Source organism: Antechinus flavipes, chromosome 4, assembly GCF_016432865.1.
Source record: "Antechinus flavipes isolate AdamAnt ecotype Samford, QLD, Australia chromosome 4, AdamAnt_v2, whole genome shotgun sequence".
Lineage (NCBI taxonomy): Eukaryota > Metazoa > Chordata > Mammalia > Dasyuromorphia > Dasyuridae > Antechinus > Antechinus flavipes.
In genome coordinates, this window is record NC_067401.1 from 94,646,369 (window position 1) to 94,671,890 (window position 25,522).

Genomic DNA, 25,522 nt, shown 5'->3' on the forward strand with positions numbered 1-25,522 from the left:
CAGTTCCAATGCTATAGACATCATGCCATGTCTTACGTTCTCATCCCCATTTTTAGTGGAGATTTAAAAAAATCATTTTAAAAAAAATCATCATTCTTTATCTTCATCTGTAAAATGCATGAATTGCTTGCTTTGTTAATCATTCTACATTATTATTGAAGATGCACTTTTTAAAATCACCACATAAGATAGTGCTGAAAGATGGGACTTGTGGTCATAAAATCTGGATTCCAATTCTGACTCTGTCATTATGATCTATTTGATATTGGGAAGATCATCCAGGGGCAGCTAGATGGCTTTCTGGTTAGAGAGCCTGAAGTCAGAAAGACTCATCTTCCTGAGTTTAATTCTGACTTCAGATACTTCCTAGCTGTATGACCTTATCACTAAACTCTACTTATCTCAGTTTCCTCATCTGTGCAATGAGCTGGAGAAGTAAATGGTAAATCATTCTAGTTTCTTTGGCTAATCCCAAATGAGGTCATGAAAAGTTGCTCATAAATGAAAAATGATTGAACAACAAGGTCATTCAAACTCTTTGGTTTCAGTTTCCTGATCTGTCAAACACAAGGTTTTGGTCTGATCACTTCTAATGTCTTTTCTGAAGACTTGTAGACATGGAGATATTTCTTATTCACTTTACAGAAGTATAAGTGACCTAGATTGACCAAGCAAAATCCATATGTTCAGCAGGTTATGTCCTTTGAATATGTTAGGGATTTATTCTCATTCATACTTTCTTCAGGGCCTATCACAGTTGAAAATTTGATTAGAATAGCAGTGAATAAGTAAATCAATTTAGGTAGAATTGCCAATTTTGTTACTTTGTTGTTATTTTTTGGCAAGGCAATTCGAGGTAAATAACTTGCTTAGGATCATACAGCTAGGATATATTAAGTATCTAAAACTACATTTGAACTCAGGTCCTCCTGACTTCAGAGCTGAGGCTCTATCCACTATACTATCTAGCTGCCCCACTAATTTTATTTTATTTTTAAAAATAATTTTAATTATAAATTTTAATTAATTTTAATTTTTTAAATGATAGAACCCATGCCTGGGTAATTTTTTACAACATTATCCCTTGCACTCACTTCTGTTCCGACTCTTCCCCTCCCTCCCTCCACCCCCTCCCCCAGATGGCAAGCAGTCCTATACATGTTAAATATGTCACAGTATATCCTAGATACAATATATGTGTGTAGAACTGAACAGTTCTCTTGTTGCACAGGAAGAATTGGATTCAGAAGGTAAAAATAACCCAGGAAGAAAAACAAAAATGCAAACAGTTTACACTCATTTCCCAGTGTTCTTTCTTTGGGTGTAGCTGCTTCTGTCCATCATTGATCAACTGGAACTGAATTAGATCTTCTATTTGTTGAAGAAATCCACTTCCATCAGAATACATCCTCATACAGTATCGTTGTTGAAGTGTATAATGATCTCCTGGTTCTGCTCATTTCACTTAGCATCAGATCATGTAAGTCTCTCCAAGTGTCTCTGTATTCATCCTGCTGGTCATTTCTTACAGAACAATAATATTCCATAACATTCATATACCACAATTTACTCAACCATTCTCCAATTGATGGGCATCCATTCATTTTCCAGTTTCTAGCCACTACAAACAGAGCTGCCACAAACATTTTCTGTTGCCTTTCTTTTAGAACAGTGCCTAGCACATAGTAGAAACTTAATTCTTCTTGAATTAACTTGACACTTAAAATGCCCTGTATCATTTGCTGCAATATTTAGTCTGTTTCTTTAAGTGACATTCCATTTGAGAGATCAAAGGAATTATTTGGATCTCAATTTTGAATTGCCATAAATTATTCAATACTTCAGATAATATACTTATTTCTGAGATATTCCAGATGAAAGTAATTGTGATCAAAACATATTAATAATTTTGAATTTTCTCTTTTTATTTTCTTCACTCCAACTGAACTAGACTACTATCATAATTTCCCAAGATGGTACTATCATCTTCTATCTTTATGTATTTACATTGGCTTTTAGACTTCTCTATGGAAATTATATAGGACATATTGCAACCAAGAGTCATTTTGGAGGAGTTGAGGGAGGACTGGAGGCTTCTCTTTGGCCAGGCCATATAATCTACAGCGTTATAGCATAGAATGTCTTAGACAATGAAAGTCTTTTCTTGGGCACATACTGTAAATGGCCCAGGACCTCCTGGTCTTTGCAAATCACAATATGCACAGATGACCAACACTGGCCTTGTGGGAAAGATTCAGAAATGGCTGTTGTGAAGTACGTAAGTAATTAAGTCCCTCATCCTGGAATTGGCTCATTTTTGCCTACTGAAGACATTCAAGATGCAGATCAGATGCTTCCTATTCTCTGAACATGGTAAGTGATATAAATGCTATATGACTTACAGGCCTTCTTTAAAATGCCTTCCCTCATATGCCTGGGTGAAATGATTCCCATTTTGGGAATCTCTTGGTTCATCCTGTTTGACATTTTCTATAGACTCAATTAATTCTGAACTCATTACAGATATTTATGAACCCATCTCAATCTCTAAGCATATCCCAAGGAACAGTGGTAGGTTTTCTAATATCTAATTCCACTTATCTACTGTGTTCTAAATGAAACTTCCAATATTTGTTTACCCTATTATAGCATATTTGGATTACTGATACTGAGACAAATCAAGTCAAGTCAAGTCAAGTCAACTAGCATTTATTAAGTGCCTACTATGTTCCAGGCAAGAATTCTACCTATAAATAAAATAGAGAAACAATCCAAAAACATAATTTCAACTATTGCCCCAAATCTTTGGCCTGAGCTACAAAAGTGAAAGTGAAATTGTGAAAAAAAGAGAAAAGCAAAAGAGACCATCAGCTAACAGCATAATTAATCTAACAACAAAAACAGCAAGCAGAAAAGTGAAAACATCTAAATGTCATCATACCAGATCCATAGTCTCCAAAATATTCAAAATACAAAGCCACAAAGTAGAAGCTTAGCAGAGGAGATCAGAGTTAGGAAGGGACAGGATAAACAGGCATATTATCATGCTGCTGTGTTTTCTGTTACTCGGGTTATATAAAGAATGGTCAATTTACCAGAAAATTTCAGAGGTCATTTTTATATATCCTGGTGATTTTTCTGGCCAAATGTTAAATACTTGATAATACTCTTTGCTTATTCTCAAGGAGATTTTGAGTTCCGTATTCTCAGGATAGGAATTTTTCTTTTGTTGGTTAAGAAATGATAGAACGGGGACTTCCGGTTAAGATGGCGGAGAGGAGGCTCACAGTTGCATAAGCTCCGCGCTTTCTCTCACTATCCACTTCATTACAAGCCTCTGAATCAATGCTTGACTGAAAAAAACCCACAAATAGTTACCAAGAGAAGCCATCCTTGAGATCCGCCAAGAAAGGTCTGTCTTTACTGGAGGGCTGGGGCGGTTTTAGATCGGGCGCAGGCTGAGGGCAGCGGCAGTGAGAGCACGGGAGCAGAGCTGAGAGGGGGTGGGGAGTGATCGTAGCCGTCTCTGCAGGGAGAGCTTCGCTACAGGTTTGGAACCTGCAGCAAGTCAACAGCCCAGCAGAGAAGCTAAAAACACCGGGGCTGAAGAATACAACCGCAAACAGCTGGACTCTCTCAGGACCTGGCCCCCCCCCTTCCCCCCCCTCAGTGACTCAGCACGCTTTGGGATCTCAGAGCGCAGGCGCAGCACAGTCCTGCTAGTGCCTCACTGCTGCCACCTGCAGTCTGTAGAGGAAGCTCGATAACACACCCAGCCCCCCCCAAAGAAAGACTCCAGTTTTTTCTGTTTTTCTTTGGTAGTTTATCTCTGATTAATAGACAGAATGAGCAAGAAGCTGAAGAGGACTTTAACCCTTGACAGCTTCTATACAGATAGAGAGCAGACTCTAAATCCTGAGGAGACTAAAAACAGGCAGTCCCCAGGTGATTCCCCAAAGGAGGAAATCATCTGTTCCTCAGCACAGATGAACCTCATAGAAGTGATTAAAAAGGCTCTCACAAGGGAGCTAGAAGAAAAATGGGGAAAGCAGAGTGAGGCTTGGCAAAAGGAGAGGGAGGCTTGGGAAAAGGAGAGGGAGGCTTGGCAAAAGAGCCTGGAGAAAGTTAAAGAGAGAGTGGATAAAGAAGTAAAATCCTTGAAAAATAGGATTAGTGAACTGGAAACAGAAAACAGCTCTCTAAAAAACAAAATTGGCGAAATGGAAAAAAATTCCACAGAACAAAAGAACTCAATTGGACAATTAGAGAAAGATTTTAAAAAAGTGAGTGAAGAGAATACTTCACTGAAAATCAGAATTGAACAAGTGGAATTGAATGACTCGAGGAGACAAGAAGAATCAGTCAAGCAAATCCAAAAAAAGCAAACAATGGAGAAAAATGTGAAATACCTTCTGGGGAAGACAACAGACCTGGAAAACAGATCCAGGAGAGACAATCTGAGAATCATTGGACTCCCAGAAAAACATGATGAAAAAAAGAGCCTGGACACTGTCTTCCAGGAAATCATCAAAGAGAACTGCCCAGAAGTCATAGGAACAGAGGAAAAAATAAACATTGAAAGGATTCATCGATCACCCACTGAAAGGGATCCTAAAATCAAAACACCAAGGAATATAGTGGCCAAATGCCAGAACCCTCAGGTGAAAGAAAAAATATTGCAAGCGGCTAGAAAAACCCAATTCAAGTATCAAGGAGCCACAATAAGGATCACCCAGGATCTGGCAGCATCCACATTAAAAGATCGAAGGGCCTGGAATATGATATTCCGAAAGGCTAAGGAACTTGGTATGCAACCAAAAATAACTTACCCAGCGAGAATGAGCATCTTTTTCCAGGGAAGAAGATGGACATTCAACGAAGTAAGCGAATTTCATCTATTTCTGATGAAAAAACCAGAACTTAACAAAAAGTTTGATCTACAAATATAGAACTCAAGAGAAATCTAAAAAGGTAAAGATTAATCTTGGGAACTATATTTTGACTATATAGATGTATAAAGAATACATGTATACCTTGTTCTAGAAATTGATGTGGAAAGGACATTGTACCAGAAAAAGGGTAAAGTGGGGGTAGTACATCTCATGAAGAGGCATAGGAAACCTATTATATCTGAGAGAAAGAATGGAGGGGGATGAATATAGTGGGTATCTTACTGCCTTCAGAATTGGCTTTAAGTGAAAAATCTTAAGACATATTCAATCTATGGTGAAACTTCTCCCATCTCATTGAAAAGTGAGAAGGGAAAAGTGGAAAGGGAAGGAATAAGCTAAGCGGAAGGGAATACGGGAACTGGGAGGGAAAGGGGTAAGATAGGGGGAGGAACTCTAAGGCGGGGGGAGGGACACTAAAAAGGGAGGGCTGTGAGAAGCAAGGGGTGCTCACAAGCTTAATACTTGGAAGGGGGGGAAAGGGGAAAGAAGGGAGGAAAGCATAAACCGGGGTTAACAAGATGGCAAGTAATACAGAATTGGTCATTCTAACCATAAACGTGAACGGGGTAAACTCCCCCATAAAGAGGAAGCGGTTAGCAGAATGGATTAAAAGCCAGAATCCTACAATATGTTGTTTACAGGAAACACACCTGAAGCGGGGAGATACATGCAGGTTAAAGGTAAAAGGTTGGAGCAAAATCTACTATGCTTCAGGTGAAGTCAAAAAAGCAGGGGTAGCCATCCTGATCTCAGATCAAGCTAAAGCAAAAATTGACCTAATTAAAAGAGATAAGGAAGGACACTATATCTTGCTAAAGGGTAGCATGGATAATGAAGCACTATCTATATTAAACATATATGCACCAAGTGGGGTAGCATCTAAATTCTTAAAAGAGAAACTAAGAGAGCTGCAAGAAGAAATAGACAGTAAAACTATAATAGTGGGAGATCTTAACCTTGCACTCTCAGAATTAGATAAATCAAACCAGAAAATAAATAAGAAAGAAGTCAAAGAGGTAAACAGAATACTAGAAAAGCTAGATATGATAGATCTCTGGAGAAAATGTAATGGAGACAGAAGGGAATACACTTTCTTTTCAGCAGTTCATGGAACCTATACAAAAATTGACCATATATTAGGACATAAAAACCTCAAACTCAAATGTAGTAAGGCAGAAATAGTAAATGCATCCTTTTCAGACCACGATGCAATGAAAATTACATTCAACAAAAAAGCAGGGGGAAGTAGACCAAAAAATAATTGGAAACTAAATAATCTCATACTAAAGAATGATTGGGTAAAACAGCAAATCATAGACATAATTAATAACTTCACCCAAGAAAACGATAATAATGAGACATCATACCAAAATGTATGGGATGCAGCCAAAGCGGTAATAAGGGGAAATTTCATATCTCTAGAGGCCTATTTGTATAAAATAGAGAAAGAGAAGGTCAATGAATTGGGTTTGCAATTAAAAATGCTAGAAAAGGAACAAATTAAAAACCCCCAGTCAAACACTAAACTTGAAATTCTAAAAGTAAAAGGTGAGATCAATAAAATTGAAAGTAAAAAAACTATTGAATTGATTAATAAAACTAAGAGTTGGTTCTATGAAAAAACCAACAAAATAGACAAACCCTTAGTAAATCTGATTAAAAAAAGGAAAGAGGAAAATCAAATTGTTAGTCTTAAAAATGAAAAGGGAGAACTCACCACTAACGAAGAGGAAATTAGAGCAATAATTAGGAGTTACTTTGCCCAACTTTATGCCAATAAATTCGACAACTTAAATGAAATAGAAAAATACCTCCAAAAATACAGCTTGCCCAAACTAACAGAGGAAGAAGTAAATATCCTAAACAGTCCCATCTCAGAAAAAGAAATAGAACAAACTATCAATCAACTCCCTAAGAAAAAATCCCCAGGACCAGATGGATTTACATGTGAATTCTACCAAACATTTAAAGAACAATTAACTCCAATGTTATATAAACTATTTGAAAAAATAGGGATTGAAGGAGTCCTACCAAACTCCTTTTATGACACAGATATGGTACTGATACCTAAACCAGGTAGGCTGAAAACAGAGAAAGAAAATTATAGACCAATCTCCCTAATGAATATTGATGCTAAAATCTTAAATAAAATATTAGCAAAAAGATTACAGAAAATTGTCACCAGGATAATACACTATGACCAAGTAGGATTTATACCAGGAATGCAGGGCTGGTTCAATATTAGGAAAACTATTAACATAATTGACTATATCAATAACCAAACAAACAAAAACCACATGATCATCTCAATAGATGCAGAAAAAGCATTTGATAAAATCCAACATCCATTCCTAATAAAAACACTTGAGAGCATAGGAATAAATGGACTTTTCCTTAAAATAGTCAGGAGCATATATTTAAAACCATCAGTAAGCATCATATGCAATGGGGAAAAACTGGAACCTTTCCCAGTAAGATCTGGAGTGAAGCAAGGTTGCCCACTATCACCATTATTATTTAATATCGTATTAGAAACACTAGCCTCGGCAATAAGAGTCGAGAAAGATATAAAAGGAATTAGAGTAGGCAATGAGGAAACCAAACTATCACTCTTTGCAGATGATATGATGGTATACCTAGAGAACCCCAGAGATTCTACCAAAAAGCTATTGGAAATAATTCATAATTTTAGCAAAGTAGCTGGCTACAAAATAAATCCCCATAAATCCTCAGCATTTTTATACATCACCAACAAAACCCAACAGCAAGAGATACAAAGAGAAATTCCATTCAGAATAACTGTTGATACCATAAAATATTTGGGAATCTATCTACCAAAGGAAAGTCAGGAATTATATGAGCAAAATTATAAAAAAGTCTCCACACAAATAAAGTCAGACTTAAATAATTGGAAAAATATTAAGTGCTCTTGGATCGGCCGAGCGAACATAATAAAGATGACAATACTCCCTAAACTAATCTATTTATTTAGTGCTATACCAATCAGACTTCCAAGAAAATATTTTATTGATCTAGAAAAAATAACAACAAAATTCATATGGAACAATAAAAAGTCGAGAATCTCAAGGGAATTAATGAAAAAAAAATCAAATGAAGGTGGCCTAGCTGTACCTGATCTAAAATTATATTATAAAGCAGCAGTCACCAAAACCATTTGGTATTGGCTAAGAAATAGATTAGTGGATCAGTGGAAAAGGCTAGGCTCACAAGACAGAATAGTCAACTATAGCAATCTAGTGTTTGACAAACCCAAAGCCCCTAACTTCTGGGAAAAGAATTCATATTTGATAAAAAACTGCTGGGATAATTGGAAATTAGTATGGCAGAAATTAGGCATGGACCCACACTTAACACCATATACCAAGATAAGATCAAAATGGGTCTATGACCTAGGCATAAAGAACGAGACTATAAATAAATTAGAGGAACATAGAATAGTTTATCTCTCAGACTTGTGGAGGAGAAAGAAATTTGTGACCAAAGATGAACTAGAGACCATTACTGATCACAGAATAGAAAATTTCGATTACATCAAATTAAAAAGCCTTTGTACAAATAAAACTAATGCAAACAAGATTAGAAGGGAAGCAACAAACTGGGAAAACATTTTCACAGTTAAAGGTTCTGATAAAGGCCTCATTTCCAAAATATATAGAGAACTGACTCAAATTTATAAGAAATCAAGCCATTCTCCAATTGATAAATGGTCAAAGGATATGAACAGACAATTTTCAGAGGATGAGATTGAAACTATTACCACTCATATGAAAGAGTGTTCCAAATCATTATTGATCAGAGAAATGCAAATTAAGACAACTCTGAGATACCACTACACACCTGTCAGATTGGCTAAGATGACAGGAAAAAATAATGATGAATGTTGGAGGGGATGCGGGGAAACTGGGACACTAATGCATTGTTGGTGGAGTTGTGAACGAATCCAACCATTCTGGAGAGCAATCTGGAATTATGCCCAAAAAATTATCAAAATGTGCATATCCTTTGATCCAGCAGTGTTTCTATTGGGCTTATATCCCAAAGAAATACTAAAGAAGGGAAAGGGACCTGTATGTGCCAAAATGTTTGTAGCAGCCCTGTTTGTAGTGGCTAGAAACTGGAAAATGAATGGATGCCCATCAATTGGAGAATGGCTGGGTAAATTGTGGTATATGAATGTTATGGAATATTATTGTTCTGTAAGAAATGACCAGCAGGATGAATACAGAGAGGCTTGGAGAGACCTACATGAACTGATGCTAAGTGAAATGAGCAGAACCAGGAGATCATTATACACTTCGACAACGATATTGTATGAGGACATATTTTGATGGAAGTGGATTTCTTTGACAAAGAGACCTGAGTTTCAATTGATAAATGACGGACAAAAGCAGCTACACCCAAAGAAAGAACACTGGGAAACGAATGTGAACTATCTGCATTTTTGTTTCTCTTCCCGGATTATTTATACCTTCTGAATCCAATTCTCCCTACGCAACAAGAGAACTGTTCGGTTCTGCAAACATATATTGTATCTAGGATATACTGCAACATATCCAACATATAAAGGACTGCTTGCCATCTAGGGGAGGGGGTGGAGGGAGGGAGGGGAAAAAAAAAATCGGAACAGAAATGAGTGTAAATATAATGTAATTATTAAATAAAAAAATTTTATAAAAAAAAAAAAAAAAAAAAAAGAAATGATAGAACTCTGTTATGTGATTCTAACTGCCATGCTAAGTATTTTCATGGGACATGAACCTATGGAGATTGAGCTTACATCCTAAAACTTCTTTTATTTAACTCAAAAAAAGCAGCTATTTTATTCAACTATGCAATAAGTCTGGGCAGTGGGTTGGTTCAGTGAACAGAGTACCAGACCTGGAGAGTCAGGAAGAATTATTTTTCTGAGTCCAATACTGGCCTCAGACATTTACTAGCTCTGGGCCCCCAGACAAGGCACTTCACCCTGGTTGCCTTAGTTTCTTCATCTGCAAAATGAGCTGGAGAAGGAAATGGAAAAACACAGCAATACCTTTGCCAAGAAAATCCAAAATGAGATCATTAAGAATGAGACAGGATTGAAACAACCAAACAACAAGAAGTGGAAAGTCCCATGAATGCTTACATCTGAACCCTATTGAAAGTTAAAGTAAGAGATGATGATGATAACCATAATAATAACCTACTAAATACTTATCATAGTGGTTAGCATCATACAACAGAAAGTTCTATCTTACATTAACTGACAAAAAAAAAAAATCACCCCCTCCATGAATACAAGAACTCAAAATCTCCTTGAGAATAAGCAAAGAACATAATATTTGACCAGAAAAAATCACCAGGATATATAAAAATGACTTATGAAATTTTCTGGTAAATTGATCAGCAGTTAAGCAAATGCTAATCTACGAAGTTTGAGGGAAGCATGGAAATAGTAAGATTTTAAAAAATGTATCTATGAGAAATTTGATGAAAATTGTTCTGGTGGCTCATTAGAAAATGCTAAATAAAGAGGTAATTGTTTTTGAAGAACTCTACTTTCAAAATTGTTTTTATCCTGGATGATAACATAGAATTAGAAGACCTAAACTCAGGTCCCAAGTCCTTAGTCTCCTGTTTTGTACAACCTTGGATAAAATTCCAATAACTTCCCTGTTTCTCAGGCAGAGAAGGCAAAGTTCTGCAGTAGGTCCTCTTCTTCTTCTAAAGTTATCCCTCATCAGCTATGATGGACTTGGCTCTTCTCAGCAATAAATCAATTCAAGGCAATTCCAGTAGACTTGGAATGAAAAATGCCATCTGAATTCAGAGGGAGCACTATGGACACTGAATGTTGACCAAAGCATAGTATTTTCACTTTGTTGTTGTTGTTGTTGTTTGTTTGCTTGTTTTTTTTCCCCTTTCTCAGGGAAGGAAGAAACACTAAGTCTTACAAGAATGAATGCTGATATTTAACTTATATTGGATTGGCAGGGGAATGAGGGAAAAAAATTTGGAACACAAGGTTTTGCAAAGGTGAATGTTTAAAACTATCTTTGCATAAAATTGGAAAAAATAAAAATTAAACATTTTTCAAAAAAGAATGAATGTTGAAAACTATCTTTACATGTATTTCAAAAAATAAAATACTATTGAGAAAAAAAAAAAAAAACTTATATCCCTAGTGATTTCATCTACTCCTACTGTGATAATGTCTTAATTGGTCTGTCTACCTCTGTCTATCTTCCTTTCTTTAGTCTATCTTTTCACCAAGTTTCTAAAATAATATGTGAAAGTGATTTTTAATTACAAAGTGCTACAAATATGAAATTGTTACTAATCAGATTAACTTCACAAGGAGAAAGAGCAAGAAATATAATGGTCTTTACTAATATTTTTTCCTTTTGCTCTTACCCACAAAAATTCAATTTCTTTCTTCTCTTTTCCCTTCTAACAAAAGCAAGGCAGAGGACACTGAGCAAGTATACATCAGGAGAGAAGGTTACCTGTCTGCATCACTGGGCACACAACCATGGATAATAACCAATTTCCCAGACCCCAGCTCCTCAGAAAGTGTACCAACATACGGAATCACCTAAGGAAGAAGAAAACAGTTTTCTCTCACTTATGCATTTATGTAAATAATAAAAGAAATTATTTTATTAAATGATATCAGCCAAAAATTTGGATGTTGAGTGAGAAACTAAACTAAGTACAGGTGATATTTAAGGTCTATGTCACTTCTAAAAACTATGCTTTTACCAGTGAATACTGGTAGCCAAATTTTTCTAAATTGTTTTGGCTTCTCAAAGTGCAAAACTTAGCCAACTAGTTGCCTCCCCATCTTTTTTATCTTTTAGAACCCCTCTTAATTGATCCCAGGTATGTAATCAGCTCCTGCCCACTCCTATCATAGGAAGCAGAAAAATTTGAGGGATGGGCTTAAACCAAGATTCTCCAATGCGCAGGATCATGGCCAAAGGCTGATAGGAACCATTCCTCCCTGTAAACTTTTTTGATTTTTGCATCTAAACGTGTTCTCTTACTCCTTAAACATTATTTCAACATTTTTCTCCATTACTAATTTTTGCAATATACTTATTTTGTGTATATCTCCCATTAAAAAGGTCTTTAAGGGGAGTGCCATGTTTTTTTAATCTTTCTGAGAATTCTCAGAATCTAGCATAATGCCTTATAAAAATATAGGAGCTTAATAAATAATTGTTAAACAAAAGAAATGCTCAGTAGCCGAAAAGATAGCAGCATCAAATACAAGAAATTTTTTTTAATAAGATAAAGGAGACGTGTTTTTGGAAGCAAAATTAAAACAAAATGAGAATATGATTGTGTTCTAGTGGAAGGAATAAGTTTGGAAAAAATAAGCCTCGGAAATTTAAAAAAAATTGTGACTACAGGGCAGGGTGAGATGTTTATATTTAGAGGGTTTGGGGGCTATTTTAGCATATGAACTCTCTGAGGTCTATGGCCATGTCATTTTCTCAAAGGCACCATCCTTATATATTTTGTAGTAATTCAATGAATCCAATAGCAATAGGGAATGTTTGCCAAATCTGAGATGTAAAGTAACAAATTTGTTATTGCCTTCTGTACCTTTTTGACTAACTCTGAATGGAGAGAAAAAATGAGCCTAATTCATTCCCATTGTAGTACTGGAAATATTCTTAAGATGCTACTTATAGAAAAAATGTATAATGAATAAGGAAGGAAAAGCCAGATACACAACTTACATTTTGCTTTCTATGATTTTATGATAACTACAATTTGCATTGTCCATCTACTACAAGGATTACAAGAGTAAAACTTTGAAACTCAATACACAAGTTAAAAGAGTAAAATTATTTTATCCACTACAGCACCTAGCTAAGCACAGTATAAGTATTCATTATATACTGAGTTGTTATAGTATCTGAAATTATACATTTATGAGAATAGGAGCCACAACTTTTCCAAGTCTATATCATAAATCACTCTAATGGATTATCTGTCCTATTCATAGCTTTGCTTTGTTCTTCAGACTTCAAGGACAGTCATATGCAAACCAGACAGAGGAAGAACTATAGTGAATTATGGGCATTCAGTATTGTACTTATTTAATAATAAATCAGATTCAAGGATTTTATTTTAGCCATTCATTTCTTTTTTTTTTTCTTAATATATAGTTTTTTATTTACAAGTATAGCATGGGTAATTTTACAGCATTGACAAATGCCAAACCTTTTGTTCCAATTTTTCCCCTCCTTCCCTCCACCCCCTCCCCCAGATGGCAGGTTGACCAATACATGTTAAATATGTTAAAATATAAATTAAATACAATATATGTATACATATCCAAACAGTTATTTTCCTGTACAAAGAGAATCGGACTTTGAAACAGTGTACCATTAGCCTGTGAAGGAAATCAAAAATGCAAGCAGACAAAAAGATAGGGATTGGGAATTCTATGTAATAGTTCCTAATTATCTCTCAGAGTTCTTTCGCTGGGTGTAGCTGGTTCAATTCATTACTGCTCTATTGGAACTGATTTGGTTTGTCTCATTGCTGGAGATGGCCATGTCCATCAGAATTGATCATCATATAGTATTGTTGTTGAAATATATAATGATCTCCTGGTCCTGCTCATTTCACTCAGCATCAGTTCATGGAAGTTTTAGCCATTCATTTCAAATAGTCCAGCTTTTTTATTATACTTTGAAACAGAGATCTCTCCCAAAGGCTAAGGGTAAGAAAGAAGTAAATGATCTACATAGACTTTCTATCTAATCCATATATTGTCTAGCAAGACCCTGAAAAATAGTGTTGATTAAAAAATAGAAATATTATCTTGGGAGTAGAAGTGGAAAATTGTTTTTGTTAAAGATCATTTTCCCTTGACTTCTACACTGAGCTTTTCTTTTATTGTACTGAGTTGTTACAGTATAAAAGTCATGATACAATAAACACACAAATACCTCTCAGCATGAAAAATGTGACAACCAGTTGATTTCTTAATGGTCTTATCATTACATAAATTCAAAAATTTTCCTGTTAGACATTCTTTTTCTCTCTTTCTCCATCTATTATATATTTACCTATCCTGTCTGTTTCTATCTATATTTGTCTCTACTTATCTAGGCTGCTGCTTCTCTGTCTATACAAATCATTCTACTCATCTCTCTCTATTTCCACCTACCTATCCTCCATCTTTTTCTCTACCTATCTCTATCTTCCTATCTACCTATTTCCACTTCTCTCTTTTTCTACCTATGTGTACCTATTTCTATCTCTCTGTTGCTATCTGTCTGTCTACCTCTATCTCTACCTATTTAACTACCTACCTACTTAAGATGTAGCCAATCCCCAGTAATTTAGAGGATAACTAACTCTACTGTGCCTTGGGAAGGCCCTTTATTTATATCCTCTCTTTCCCCCCAACTTTCATTGTGGTGCGGTGATGAGACTGTTATATTTGGAGGAAGTCCTGAATTCAAATATTGACTCAACTATTTATTATATGTGTGACTTTGGAATATGTTTCAATGAGTCTCAATCCTCTCTTCTGTAAAAGGAGGTCAGACTAGCTAGTTTCTGATGCTCTAGCAGGGGTCCTTAAACTATGGCCTGCAGACCAGATGCGGCAGCTGAGGACTATTATCCCCCTCACCCAGGGCTGTGAAGTTTCTTTATTTAAAGGCCCACAAAACAAAGTTTTCGTTTTTACTATAGTCCGACCCTCCAACAGTCTGAGGGATAGTGAACTGGCCCCCTATTTAAAAAGTTTGAGGACCCCTGCTCTAGAGCTATGATCCTATGAATAGATTCTTCCTGTCCCCTCAACTATTAACAAGAAAGGATGAGAGGAGCTGATGCAATTGTTAATTTTGCTCTTTACTAAATGTCTAATGAAAACCATGTAGGACAGAAATTATATTTCTTGGGTAAGATGAACTTTTTGGCATTAGATAATTCCTGATTTCATTCACATACTCATAAATAAACTAAACATAGCCATATTAAATAGTACTCTCTCCATAAATAAAAACTAACTTAAGTTACCGGATTGTGGACGACATTTTGTAGGTTATTTGAGACCATCATGTTGTCTTTCCAATTGGTTGTTGCCTCTTCTCTTCTATCAGTGACCTATGGATTTAAATATGTTTTATTTGAAATTGCATCTGGTGAAAACTTAAGGAATTCTCCCAATACAAAATAAAATTTTAAAAAACACAAATGGAGATAAAAATATTCAATCAAATAATTAATCACAAGCATTTATCAAGCCCATCCTTATATGCCAAATCCTATGCTCAGCACTGAAGTTATAAATACAAAGAAAGAAACAATCCCTACTCTCATGGACCTTTCATTCTAATGGTGATTCACCACTTTTCTCCATTCATAGCTCTTTTTCATGCAAGATTCTTGTTACTAATCATACTTAAAAGAACACAGTGCCCTCGGCCTCAAGTTAAAGAGTTGTTCCAAATCTTTACCTAGTTTATTCACAAATGAAATTCCTCTACTTTAAATACTAGAAACCAATACATACCATACAACATAGGGTTTAATAAACTTGAAAAACACAGAAATGTATTATCAAACAACAATTAAGCCAAAGCCTCTAAATACCTGCAGAATTTATCAGAAGCAGTAACTGGGGAAAAATAAGAAAGCCAATCAAGTGAAGCTTTGGCTTTTTGCTTGGTTGTTTTTTCTATCTCTTTACCAATACAGGCAAGTTCATTTGGCAGGGGAAGTCCAAGGTCCAAATAAGATTCATGAGACTCAGACATTTTTTTTTAAATTAAAAACGTGCTTGTCTATTTTTGTACTCACTCTCTTTCCAAGTCTTGTCAGTGGGATGTGGTTCCTTAGTCCCCGATCAGGCCCCACTATGTAATGTTCTGATTAGCTTTCTGGAGGTCTCGGGACCAGCCTTGTTTTCAGCAGAATAATCACCACTAGAATAGCCAGGGATAAAGTCCAAAAGTCTTTATTGTCTCCTTCACCTGGTGCTCAGCAAGCTTTCTAGTGGTCTTCAGAGGGGACTTGGTCTCAGTAGAGAAATGAAGGAGGACAGGCCAGCCGCCACCACGATGGTGGGAGATGGAATGTCTGTCTCCCAGTCCTTGTTGGCTGTTATATACATCATCAATCTTGTAGAATAGGTGTCAACTTGTGGAACTATATTAAGTATTAAGTACATGTACTTCTGAACTATGCTAAAACTAGAAAACTATAGTCTTATCAATTCTACTGAGTTAACACCTCGTTTAAAGCAATCATACTGAGCTTTAAGTATATTTCTCCAAAGTTCTTACCTTTACAAGTTAAGACCTACTTAAAGGCATATTCCATAAACTTTTCTTTTGATGAAAGATTTATTTTAACTGGATTACCTTGGGAGGAACCAAACACAGTCATTATTTCCACTATATTCCTTCAACACAATGAACCATAAACTAGAGTTTCCTGTAAGTCAGGAGAGGAAAAGGGCTTCCTGACTTTCGCTTTTAATTTTTTATTTATTTTTTAAATTTTAACCACAAGATGACTCACTGGCTGAGGTCATATGCTTTTGGAAAGAAAGATAATTAACAGAGAGTCTAGGTTGCTGTCATGAAACTAGCTGTAAAGGAGTACTGTTATATTCCAGCAAATACTGGCTTTCTTAGATAAGTTAGGGAGCAGTGGGGGAAATACACTAGCACTAGAGTTGGGTTCAAATATTAGTTCTGATGTCACTTGCTTTGTGTGCAAGCCACCTAAGTTAAGTTTTCTATCTGTATAGAGGGTTGGGGGTGGGATGGATTGGACTAATTGATTTCTGAGATCTGGGGTCCTTCACCACACAAGGACTGGGGAAATGAATACTATTCCCATAGGAGAATAAAGAGAAGAAAGATTGAGATGATGGGGAAGCTGGAGAAAATTTTACATTTAATGATATTTCGGTGCAAACTGAATTGAGACGGACTAAGAGCAGCCTTAGCAAGATCTTTTATCTTCCCCAATATCCATCCATCCATCACCACTACTGTCTTTGTTAACAGTTTTTCTTTAAAATGTAAAACTTCTTTGCTAAACAAAACCACTTTCTGAGACGTAAAAGGAGGTTTTGTGGGATTGTGGGGAATACTACGTGCTGGAAATGTTCCCTCCTATCAGAGGCAAGAAGTCTAATTGCATTGCAGGTTACCCACCTTCCCTGTTGAGAAGTAACTTGCTATTAGACCTAGAACGGAGAAAATTCTTCAGCAATGGCAGCCAGACCCAAACAAATAAATACTGAGTTTCGGTAACGACGTTTTCCAAACGCTTTTCATTATCTTGCTTTGACAGTCAGAAGGCGCTGCCCACAGATTTAATCCTGTATAAATCCCCCCTTTCCCTCCCCCTCAGTCCCACAATGGCTACAGCAGGGTCATCATAGCTGCAGAAAGATCAATTTCTCTCCCTAACTTACCCTGCGTTACTCAGCCCTCCAGGAGATCCCAGCAGAAGCCTGTTCGTCCAGCAAGTTTGTGATCTTCTGGTGGCATAACTTAGTTGTGTACGGGTGGCGAAGGAAAACCAAAAAAAAAAAACTGCTTTCAGTTCCTGGTTCACGCGTCCCTCCACAGTGACGTCAACGTCCAGATGCAGAGCTAAGGAAGTCTATAATCCTCTGCCTTTCCTTCCTTCGCTCACCGCCCAATGAGCAGCTGTTACCTAAGCTAAACTTCCTAGAAATCTGACAGATCTAGTTTCAAAATGAGCAAGGGACATCAACAGAAAAATAGGAACGTGTTATTAGAAACAATAATAAACAAATTTGTGATACATGAAGGTCTGTTCTCTAACTGGAGGCAGACGTGATGGAACGGAGATAGATTTAAAAGGAGCATGATGGGTAGTTTGCCCCTTCTTCTTTAGCATCCTAGAACTAGCTCACTCGCTTCTGAGAATCCCAGGACAGCTGACCACTGAAGGCCAAAGGTCCTTTGAACAAGGCAACACCAGCCACCAGCCCTGAGTGTATCATTTTAGCTTAGCCATCTCAAATTGATGGTGGCAGTGGTCAGTTGCTTTCCTAGTGAATGATCTGTCTGCCTCTCTGTATTTATAGTTTGTTTTTCTTTACTTTTTATTGAAGTGATTCTGGATTCTTTTGTCATTAGAGCAGAAACAAGAAATCATACTTAATACAATTTAGACTGCTATGTCCCTCCATAATTTGACATTGTGTTAACTGCTGTCACACTCAAATGTTAAGATAAAAAGAAACCTGCAAAAGAAAAATATACTCATAATCAGATATGCAGAGGCTTTTTATTTTTCTTACAGAGAATCTAGTAGCCAGAGACAGTTACTTTGAGAGGCAGTACTGTATACTGGAAAAACACTGGATTGAAACTGGAACTCTCCAACTCTTTTCTGAATCCCTCACAATCTGGCTGTCCCCTATTCATTCTCTCTAAGTTCATTAATGAACTTTTAATTGCTACATCTGAAATTTTTCTAAATTATTACAAATTGAATTTTTGTTGTTGTTGTTAAAGGTTGTGTTAAAGCTGTGTGACCTTGGGCAAGTCACTTAACCCCAACTGCCTCAGCAACAAAAGATCAGAGAATTTGTACTTTTTTCCTTCCAGAGAACAAATACTGCTAAATATTCCCATTAGGGTCTGGACTTTGCTTTATTTTCTTATTCCACTTTCAAAATTCATATATTTATTGATGATCTCATGTTCTGAGTGCCGTGAGGCTCCAGAGAAAGACAAAACCTTTATCCCAGTAGCACCTAACCTTTAGATGGAAAAACAAGTCATGGGACTAGTTAAATGATGGTGAAAAGTTTGAATGAGTCAGACAATAGAAGAGATGTTGCAAGGCTGTACATGACTAATTGTGGAATGAATGTCATTAAAAATAACTCACAAGAATTTAGAGGAGAGAGATATCATTAAAATCAGATTTTTTTTTCTTGTCCTCCCCCCCCTTTTTTCTTTTTCTGTTTCTATCCCTTGTTTTTTTGGTTAAGTTCACTTGCTAAACCATAACTCAACATCTTTTTGGTAACTTCATGCGTCTTACCTCCTTTTCTAGATTAATCCTCTTCAATTTGGCCAGGTTGATTTTCTTTTATTTCATCCATCTTTCCTAAGTCAGGTTCAACACACCCCATCTTCTCTACAAGTCTGATGCTGCCAGAGAAGAATCCTTAAGAAGAGAACTTTCTCCAAAGTTTCCTAGAAAATATATCTCATTGGTTCCCCTGGAACTCTCTAGCAGCACTCAAGACACAGGGTTCTAGAACCTTGGGCTATATGTCATAGAATTAGAGAATCTCAGGGCTAGATAAGATCTTGAGCGCTACCTATATTGGACAAAATCAGAGAAATGGGGATATGTCTTGTTGGAAAGCAAAATGCAATTTAAAAAAACAAAAAAATGTTGGGCTGAGAGTTAGACCTAGAATTTGGGTTGACTTAGACCAGCTGTATATCCCTAATATACACTTCATCTTTTTTTTTTTTTTCTGTGCCTCAGTTTTCTCATCTATAAAATAGGAGTAATAACACTTGTACTACCTAACTTGCTGGGTCAAAGTATTAAATAAATCATAGGAACATATGTTCAGATTTGGAGCTCGGGAAGAATCCCTAGATTAGCCTCAGGGTAATGACTTTTTCAGCCACAATCATTCTCATATAGAAACAGATTTTTATTGCTTCAAATTTGTACTGCTTTGTGTATGTCAAAGTATTAAGTAAATCATAGGAACATGTGTTCAGATTTGGACCTCAGAAAGGATCTCTAGACTGACCTCAAGGTAATGACTTTTTCAGCCACAGCTATTCTTAAAGTTCATCAAAAAAGGAAAGCACGGAATCTCACTTTTGGAAGGACCCTCAGAGCCATCAAATCTAGACTGGGAAGAGTAATCTCCTCATGCCCAAGGATTCATCCAAATACCTCCCCAGCTATCCCATTCTCATTTTTGGAGAACACTGATTGTTAGGAAGTTTTAATTTACATAAAACCTAAATCTAACCCATAACTCCTGTAGCTAGAAAGGTTGAAGTTTGCATAACAGTATTAAAGCATGCATTATTATTAAAGCACAAGCTTCATGAGGTAGGGGCTATCACCAATGCTGAGCACAATCTTCTGAGGCACAACAGTCATTTAGTAACTACTTAATTCAACAAATATTTAAATACCTATTATGTAAGACTGTGGACAAAGGAAAAAGATAAACTCTCTTTTCTCAAAGAATTTAAGCATTTGTCCTGGGAAAGTATATACCAGATAGGGCAAAGGGAGTTATACTTGTTATTTCACTAGTGAGGAGAACTTGTTTGACACATGCAAATAGATAGCATTTCTGCAATTTATAGTCTTAGAAAGCTGTCTAAAGTACTAGGATATTAAATGATTTTTTTTAGGTCACACAACTAATATAGGGTCAAAGATGAGAATTAGGCAGACAGAAAATATTGGCTTATAAACTCTATTATAATTACATCATCGTAGGTGTCAGTCTTGTAGAATAGGTGTCAATCTTGCAGAACTATATTAAATACTAAGTACCTGTAACCATTGTCTTATCAATTTCACTGAGTTAACACCTTGCTATAGGACTAAATCAATCATACTGAACCTTAAGTATATTTCTCCAGAGTTCTGGTCCATTATGTGGGACATCAAGGAAGGCCTTTGTCAGAGTTGGCATTTGAATTGAGCCTTTAATTAAGGCTCAATTTTGAACTTTGTAACCTTTTGTGTAGTAAGTCCATGTAAAAAGTGGAGGAGAAGAAGGACAATGTTACAGCTTATTCAAGGACACAAAAGGAGATAGTATGTTGTGTATGGATGGGAAGAAACCAGTAGGGAAGTTTGGTTGGAAGGTATAATTGCTAAGGGAGAATAGTAATGTGAAATTATTATGGAAAGATAGACTGCAATTACTGGTAATAGGCTTTAAAATTTTAAAATGGAAAAAGCCTTCAATGCCAAAGAGGAGTTCACATTTTAACAATGACAACTGACAGTGACAATAATGATAACTAGTGTTTATAGAACCCTTCAAAAAAAAATCGAAGTTTCTATTCAGGAAAGTGTTATAGTCATTGTTGGATTGATATGTGCCGTTTAGAAGTACCCAAGTACTACCTGGAAGTCTATCTTTTTCTTTCTCCAAGTTACTCATGGGACAATAAGAAAAGAAAAATAATTATGATTTCAATGAAGTCCACTATCGTTTCCAGATTTCCTCAACAGTTGAGGACACTTTGCAAATCCTCAGTCTATGCTACCTATGACTTTAATTCTTATATTAAATCAGGAAGTGGGGAAGGGAGGGAGAACAGGAAGAAAGGATGAGTTCAGCACTCTTTTCAGTATCCCAGTATTGCCTGTCATCACTGGCTGACTGTCAGTCAGCATCACACTACTTTATTAAAATCATCTCAGATTTATCCAGTGCTGACTGTTAATTTGTTAAGCCAATGATGTTACTGGCAATAAGGAGATGGAAGGGTCTTCTCTCGAATAAATTCTGTTTTGCTTCAGTTTTTATGTACTCCATAACTCTTCCTTCCTTCCTTCCTTCTTTCCTTCTTTCCTTTTTTCCTTCCCTCTTTCTTTTCTCCCTCCTTTCTTTCTTTCCTTCCTCCCTCCCTCTGTCCCTTCCTTCCTCCCTCCCTCCCTCCCTCCCTCTTTTCTTTCTTTCTTTCTTTCTTTCTTTTTCTTCATAATGTCTCCAATATAAACTTATTACACACAATCCCAGTGAAAACCAACAAACTCTTTAATAACGACAATATGGTAATCCAACATATACTAAGACTAATGGGACATTCTATACACATTTGTGTTCATAAAAGGCAAATTGTTACAAATTCCTTTAAATGGACTATGAATTCTGCAAAGAAAAATATTGGTGTCAAGTCATATTAATTTCAAAGAGGTATTTTTAAAAATCACATAATGTTTGTATGATTTAACATAATGTTTTGTATGGATATTTCAAAAACCTCTTATTAAACATAATGTTTGTATACCATGCTACTCCCTAAATCAGTGTGGCTGTTTGGGAAAAACAGATTAGTGAATACATGCCAAATCCCCATTCAATGCAAAGTTTCTCTCCCTTGCTATATCCTAAAACAATACTCAAATCCAATAGATAAAGGATAATGAGTCCACCAATATTTATTAAGTATTTTGTTATGGTTAGGTTAGTTAATTTTCAGTCATGCCCAATTCTTGTGACCTCATTTGGGGTTTTCTTGGCAAAGATACTGGAATGATCTTCCACATCCTTCTTCAGCTCATTTTGCACATGAAGAACTAAGGCAAACAAGATTTTATTAAGACCTTGACTAAGATGAAAAAAAGGCAGAGGGAAAAAGACAAGGAAGGGAAATCAAAAAATAAATAAAATATCCTATGTGTCCAGGAGATTTTCAATCTAATTTTTCCAATTCCCGATTCTCTACTAAAATGGTATGACTATCACTTCATCATCATCATCATCATCACCACTACCACCACCATGATGATCATTATCACTAATAATTATGTGGCATATCAAGGTTTGCAAAATGCTTTATATATATATGATATCATCTGATCTCAGAGCTTCATTGATAAATGTTCAGAATACAGTCTCATCAGCCTGAGGCAGCTAGGTAAATAGAAGGAAGGTAGAGTACCTAGAGTTAGGAAGATCCAACTTCAGACACTAGTAGTGGGACTTAACCTGTCTACCTCAGTTTCCTCTACCACCTTCCAGGGTTTTTGTGAAGATCAAATAAGATAATCATATAGTGCCTAAGACATAGTAGGTGCTGTATAAATGTTTATGTTCATTCCCTCCTTTTCAGCCATTTCTTGCAATAGATTTGAAAACTGAAACTTTTTGCCTTAACTCTGAAGTATGATGGTGCAGTTATAACTCCTGTTCTCAGAGGCACAATGGTTATACTGCTTCACATGGTCTCTGTTGGCTTGTCTCTCCCTTGGTATATTATCTACATCCAATGGATTCCTTTAAAACCTCCAATCTGGGGGCACAGTTCCCAGTTCTCTACCTAGTAATGTCATCAGACAGGCACATAACAGCCCACGGGGAAATATATTCTAGAGAAAGTGAACCAATGATTAATATTCTTTTAGCCCCAGGCATTATGGGAAATGAAGTTTCATGTTGACATTTCCATTTCACAAAAAGATTTAACCTTATTGACTAATGCCTCAATGTACAATTTAGCCCAATTTTTCCTTCTAGGATTTATTCACTGATTATATTACATGAGTTTACAAAGATGATTGCCTCTTTTTAAACATCAACAGGTGGAGGAGATGATGAATAACTCTCTTATATTTGCAAGGGGCAATTTCTTGTTCTCTCTTGGTGCAATTCTTTTGTCTCTCTCACAGAATTCCAATTTCCGCATTTTTAGGCAGTATAGAAAAATGATGCACTGGAGAAAAGGAAAATGGAATGTAACATGCTGTCAGTCTTAATCAGTTAGTTAGTTTTATTCACAAGTTTGATCTAGCTCTGCCTAGGATCAGAGAGGTAGCCCAGATGTCATTCCCATTGGCAGTCACTCCAGGGATCTCAGGAAGAAGGTACCAGGATGGGTGGAGTGAAAGGTGTGATTAGCACCACTCCCTGCCCAATAGGTTCACATGTTTAGCCTATTAAAGGGGGAGGAGGGGAGGATTTCTGGGCTCTTTTTTAAAAGAAACATAGGAAGAGGTTGGGAGTCAAGAGCCTAGATTTACTTAAAATGTATCTTCTAGAGCCAAGAAACAATATACACATTGTATATTGGGTACTATATGTAACAATGTAAATGAAAAGAGCAACAATGTTTAAAAAATCAAAAGTGAATCTGGTGAAATTATAAAGAACAAACATGACTCAGAAGAAATAAAACAAAGAGAATATCAAGACTAAGTGATGATCAGCTATGCTGGACTTGGGGCTCTTTTCAATAATGAGGTGGTTCAAGGCAATTTCTACAGACTTGGAATAGAAAGAGCCATCCATATCCAGAAAGAGAACTATGGAGACTGAATGTGGATAAAAGCATAGTATTTTCACTTTTTTGTTGTCATTTGTTTGCTTGGGTTTTTTTTTTCTTTCTTATTTTTTTTAACTTCTTTTCCTTTTGATCTGATTTTTCTTGTGCAACTTGAGGAATATGGAAATATGTTTAGAAAAATTACACATTTAACCAGTATTGAATTGCTTGCTGTCTAGGGGAGGGAAGTAGGGGGGAAAGAAGGGGAAAACTGGAACAATAAAGTTTTGCAAAGGTGAATGTTGGAAACTATCTTTGCATGCATTTAGAAGAATCAAATATTATTAAAGAAATAAAAGAAAGCATATAACAAGACTTTCCCATCACACATACCTCCTTGAGAATATGGGAAGAGCCATAAATGTTATACATTGCACGTATTTTAGAGTGTTTTCAATGCATTGATCAGCTATGCTGATTTTTGTCTCTTTCCTTTTATTTTTCTGTCCTTAGAAATACTATTTTTTAAATTTAGAATAGATGTTCAGTCTGGACATTCTTCAAGTTATATTAGTCTTGACCTTGAATTTGGATTTCTTTCTTTTTTAACATTTTAATTTAATATTTATTTTTAAGTCTTCTTTTTAAATTTTAAATTTTAAATTCTTTTTAAATTCTCTCCTTTCCTCCCACCTCCTTCAGTATTTGTTAAAGGTCCCAGTAGTTAGGGCTTTAATTTGAATGGCTCTTTTCTTACTCATGAGCGCCTCCTTGTGCTAAGAACTGATTCCATGAAAACATAAGATTTGCCTAAATGGAGAGAAAAGGGAGGAAATATTAAACAGTTATTTTTAACATTATTTTTATTAACTAGAAAATCTACAAATTCAAACAATGGTAGGAATGGTTGTAATGTGGGTCATCACATCTTCCTTGGAATTGGGGCGGGGGGGGGGAGGAGGAAGGTAGTGTAGGGGATATACAATGATGGACTTGAAATCAGGAAGAACTGAATTTGACTCAGATATTTATTACTGCTGTGAATAATACTTCTGTGAACCTCAGCTTCTTCAGCTGTAAAATGGGGATAATCTTTAGATTTAGACTATCCTTCAGGGTTGTTAGAGGCTTAAAGAAAATAATGTATATACAGTACTATACAAAATTTCAAGTGCTATATTTGTGTCAGCTGTCATACCATGCACATTCAAATACAGCAGCAAAGGTGTAATTTTTGGAGGGCAATCATGTCTGGAAGGATGGCTATGGGACAGAGCAAATGGTAATGAATGGGGCACAAGCAAATGAACATCTAGAGACCAAAAAAGAATAAATGGTGGAAAACTAACAAGAACAACAATAACAACAATAACCTGTTTACCTTTTTTCCAGTGGAAAATCTCTGAAAAAAACAGGATGAAAACAAAGTATGGGATGGTTTAACAATTCATTCCCATAACTTCATCATTCCATTATTAGTCTGTGACTAAACTCAGCCTCAACAATATTGAGAGTTAGGATAAGTTTAAAGGATATATGATCAATTTC

At 36.0% G+C, this 25,522-nt stretch overlaps 1 protein-coding gene across 4 annotated transcripts in view; it reads right to left on the reverse strand.

The window, feature by feature from the left end:
* LOC127559627 (galectin-8-like) overlaps window positions 1–19,166 on the reverse strand; it is a 37,219-nt gene extending 18,053 nt beyond the window's left edge. For 2 of the 4 annotated variants that reach the window (XM_051993549.1, XM_051993546.1), the window contains exons 1-4: window positions 17,419–17,590; window positions 15,789–15,913; window positions 15,006–15,092; window positions 11,459–11,547 (exon numbers count right to left, since the gene is read on the reverse strand). In XM_051993549.1, the coding sequence (XP_051849509.1) occupies window positions 11,459–11,547; window positions 15,006–15,047 (131 nt within the window). In that variant the 5' untranslated portion in view covers window positions 15,048–15,092; window positions 15,789–15,913; window positions 17,419–17,590. Of the gene's footprint in view, window positions 1–11,458; window positions 11,548–15,005; window positions 15,093–15,788; window positions 15,914–17,418; window positions 17,591–19,028 lie in introns of those variants that run through there. The other 2 variants (XM_051993547.1, XM_051993548.1) reach the window with 2 other exon arrangements.
* Window positions 19,167–25,522: the final 6,356 nt, after the last annotated feature.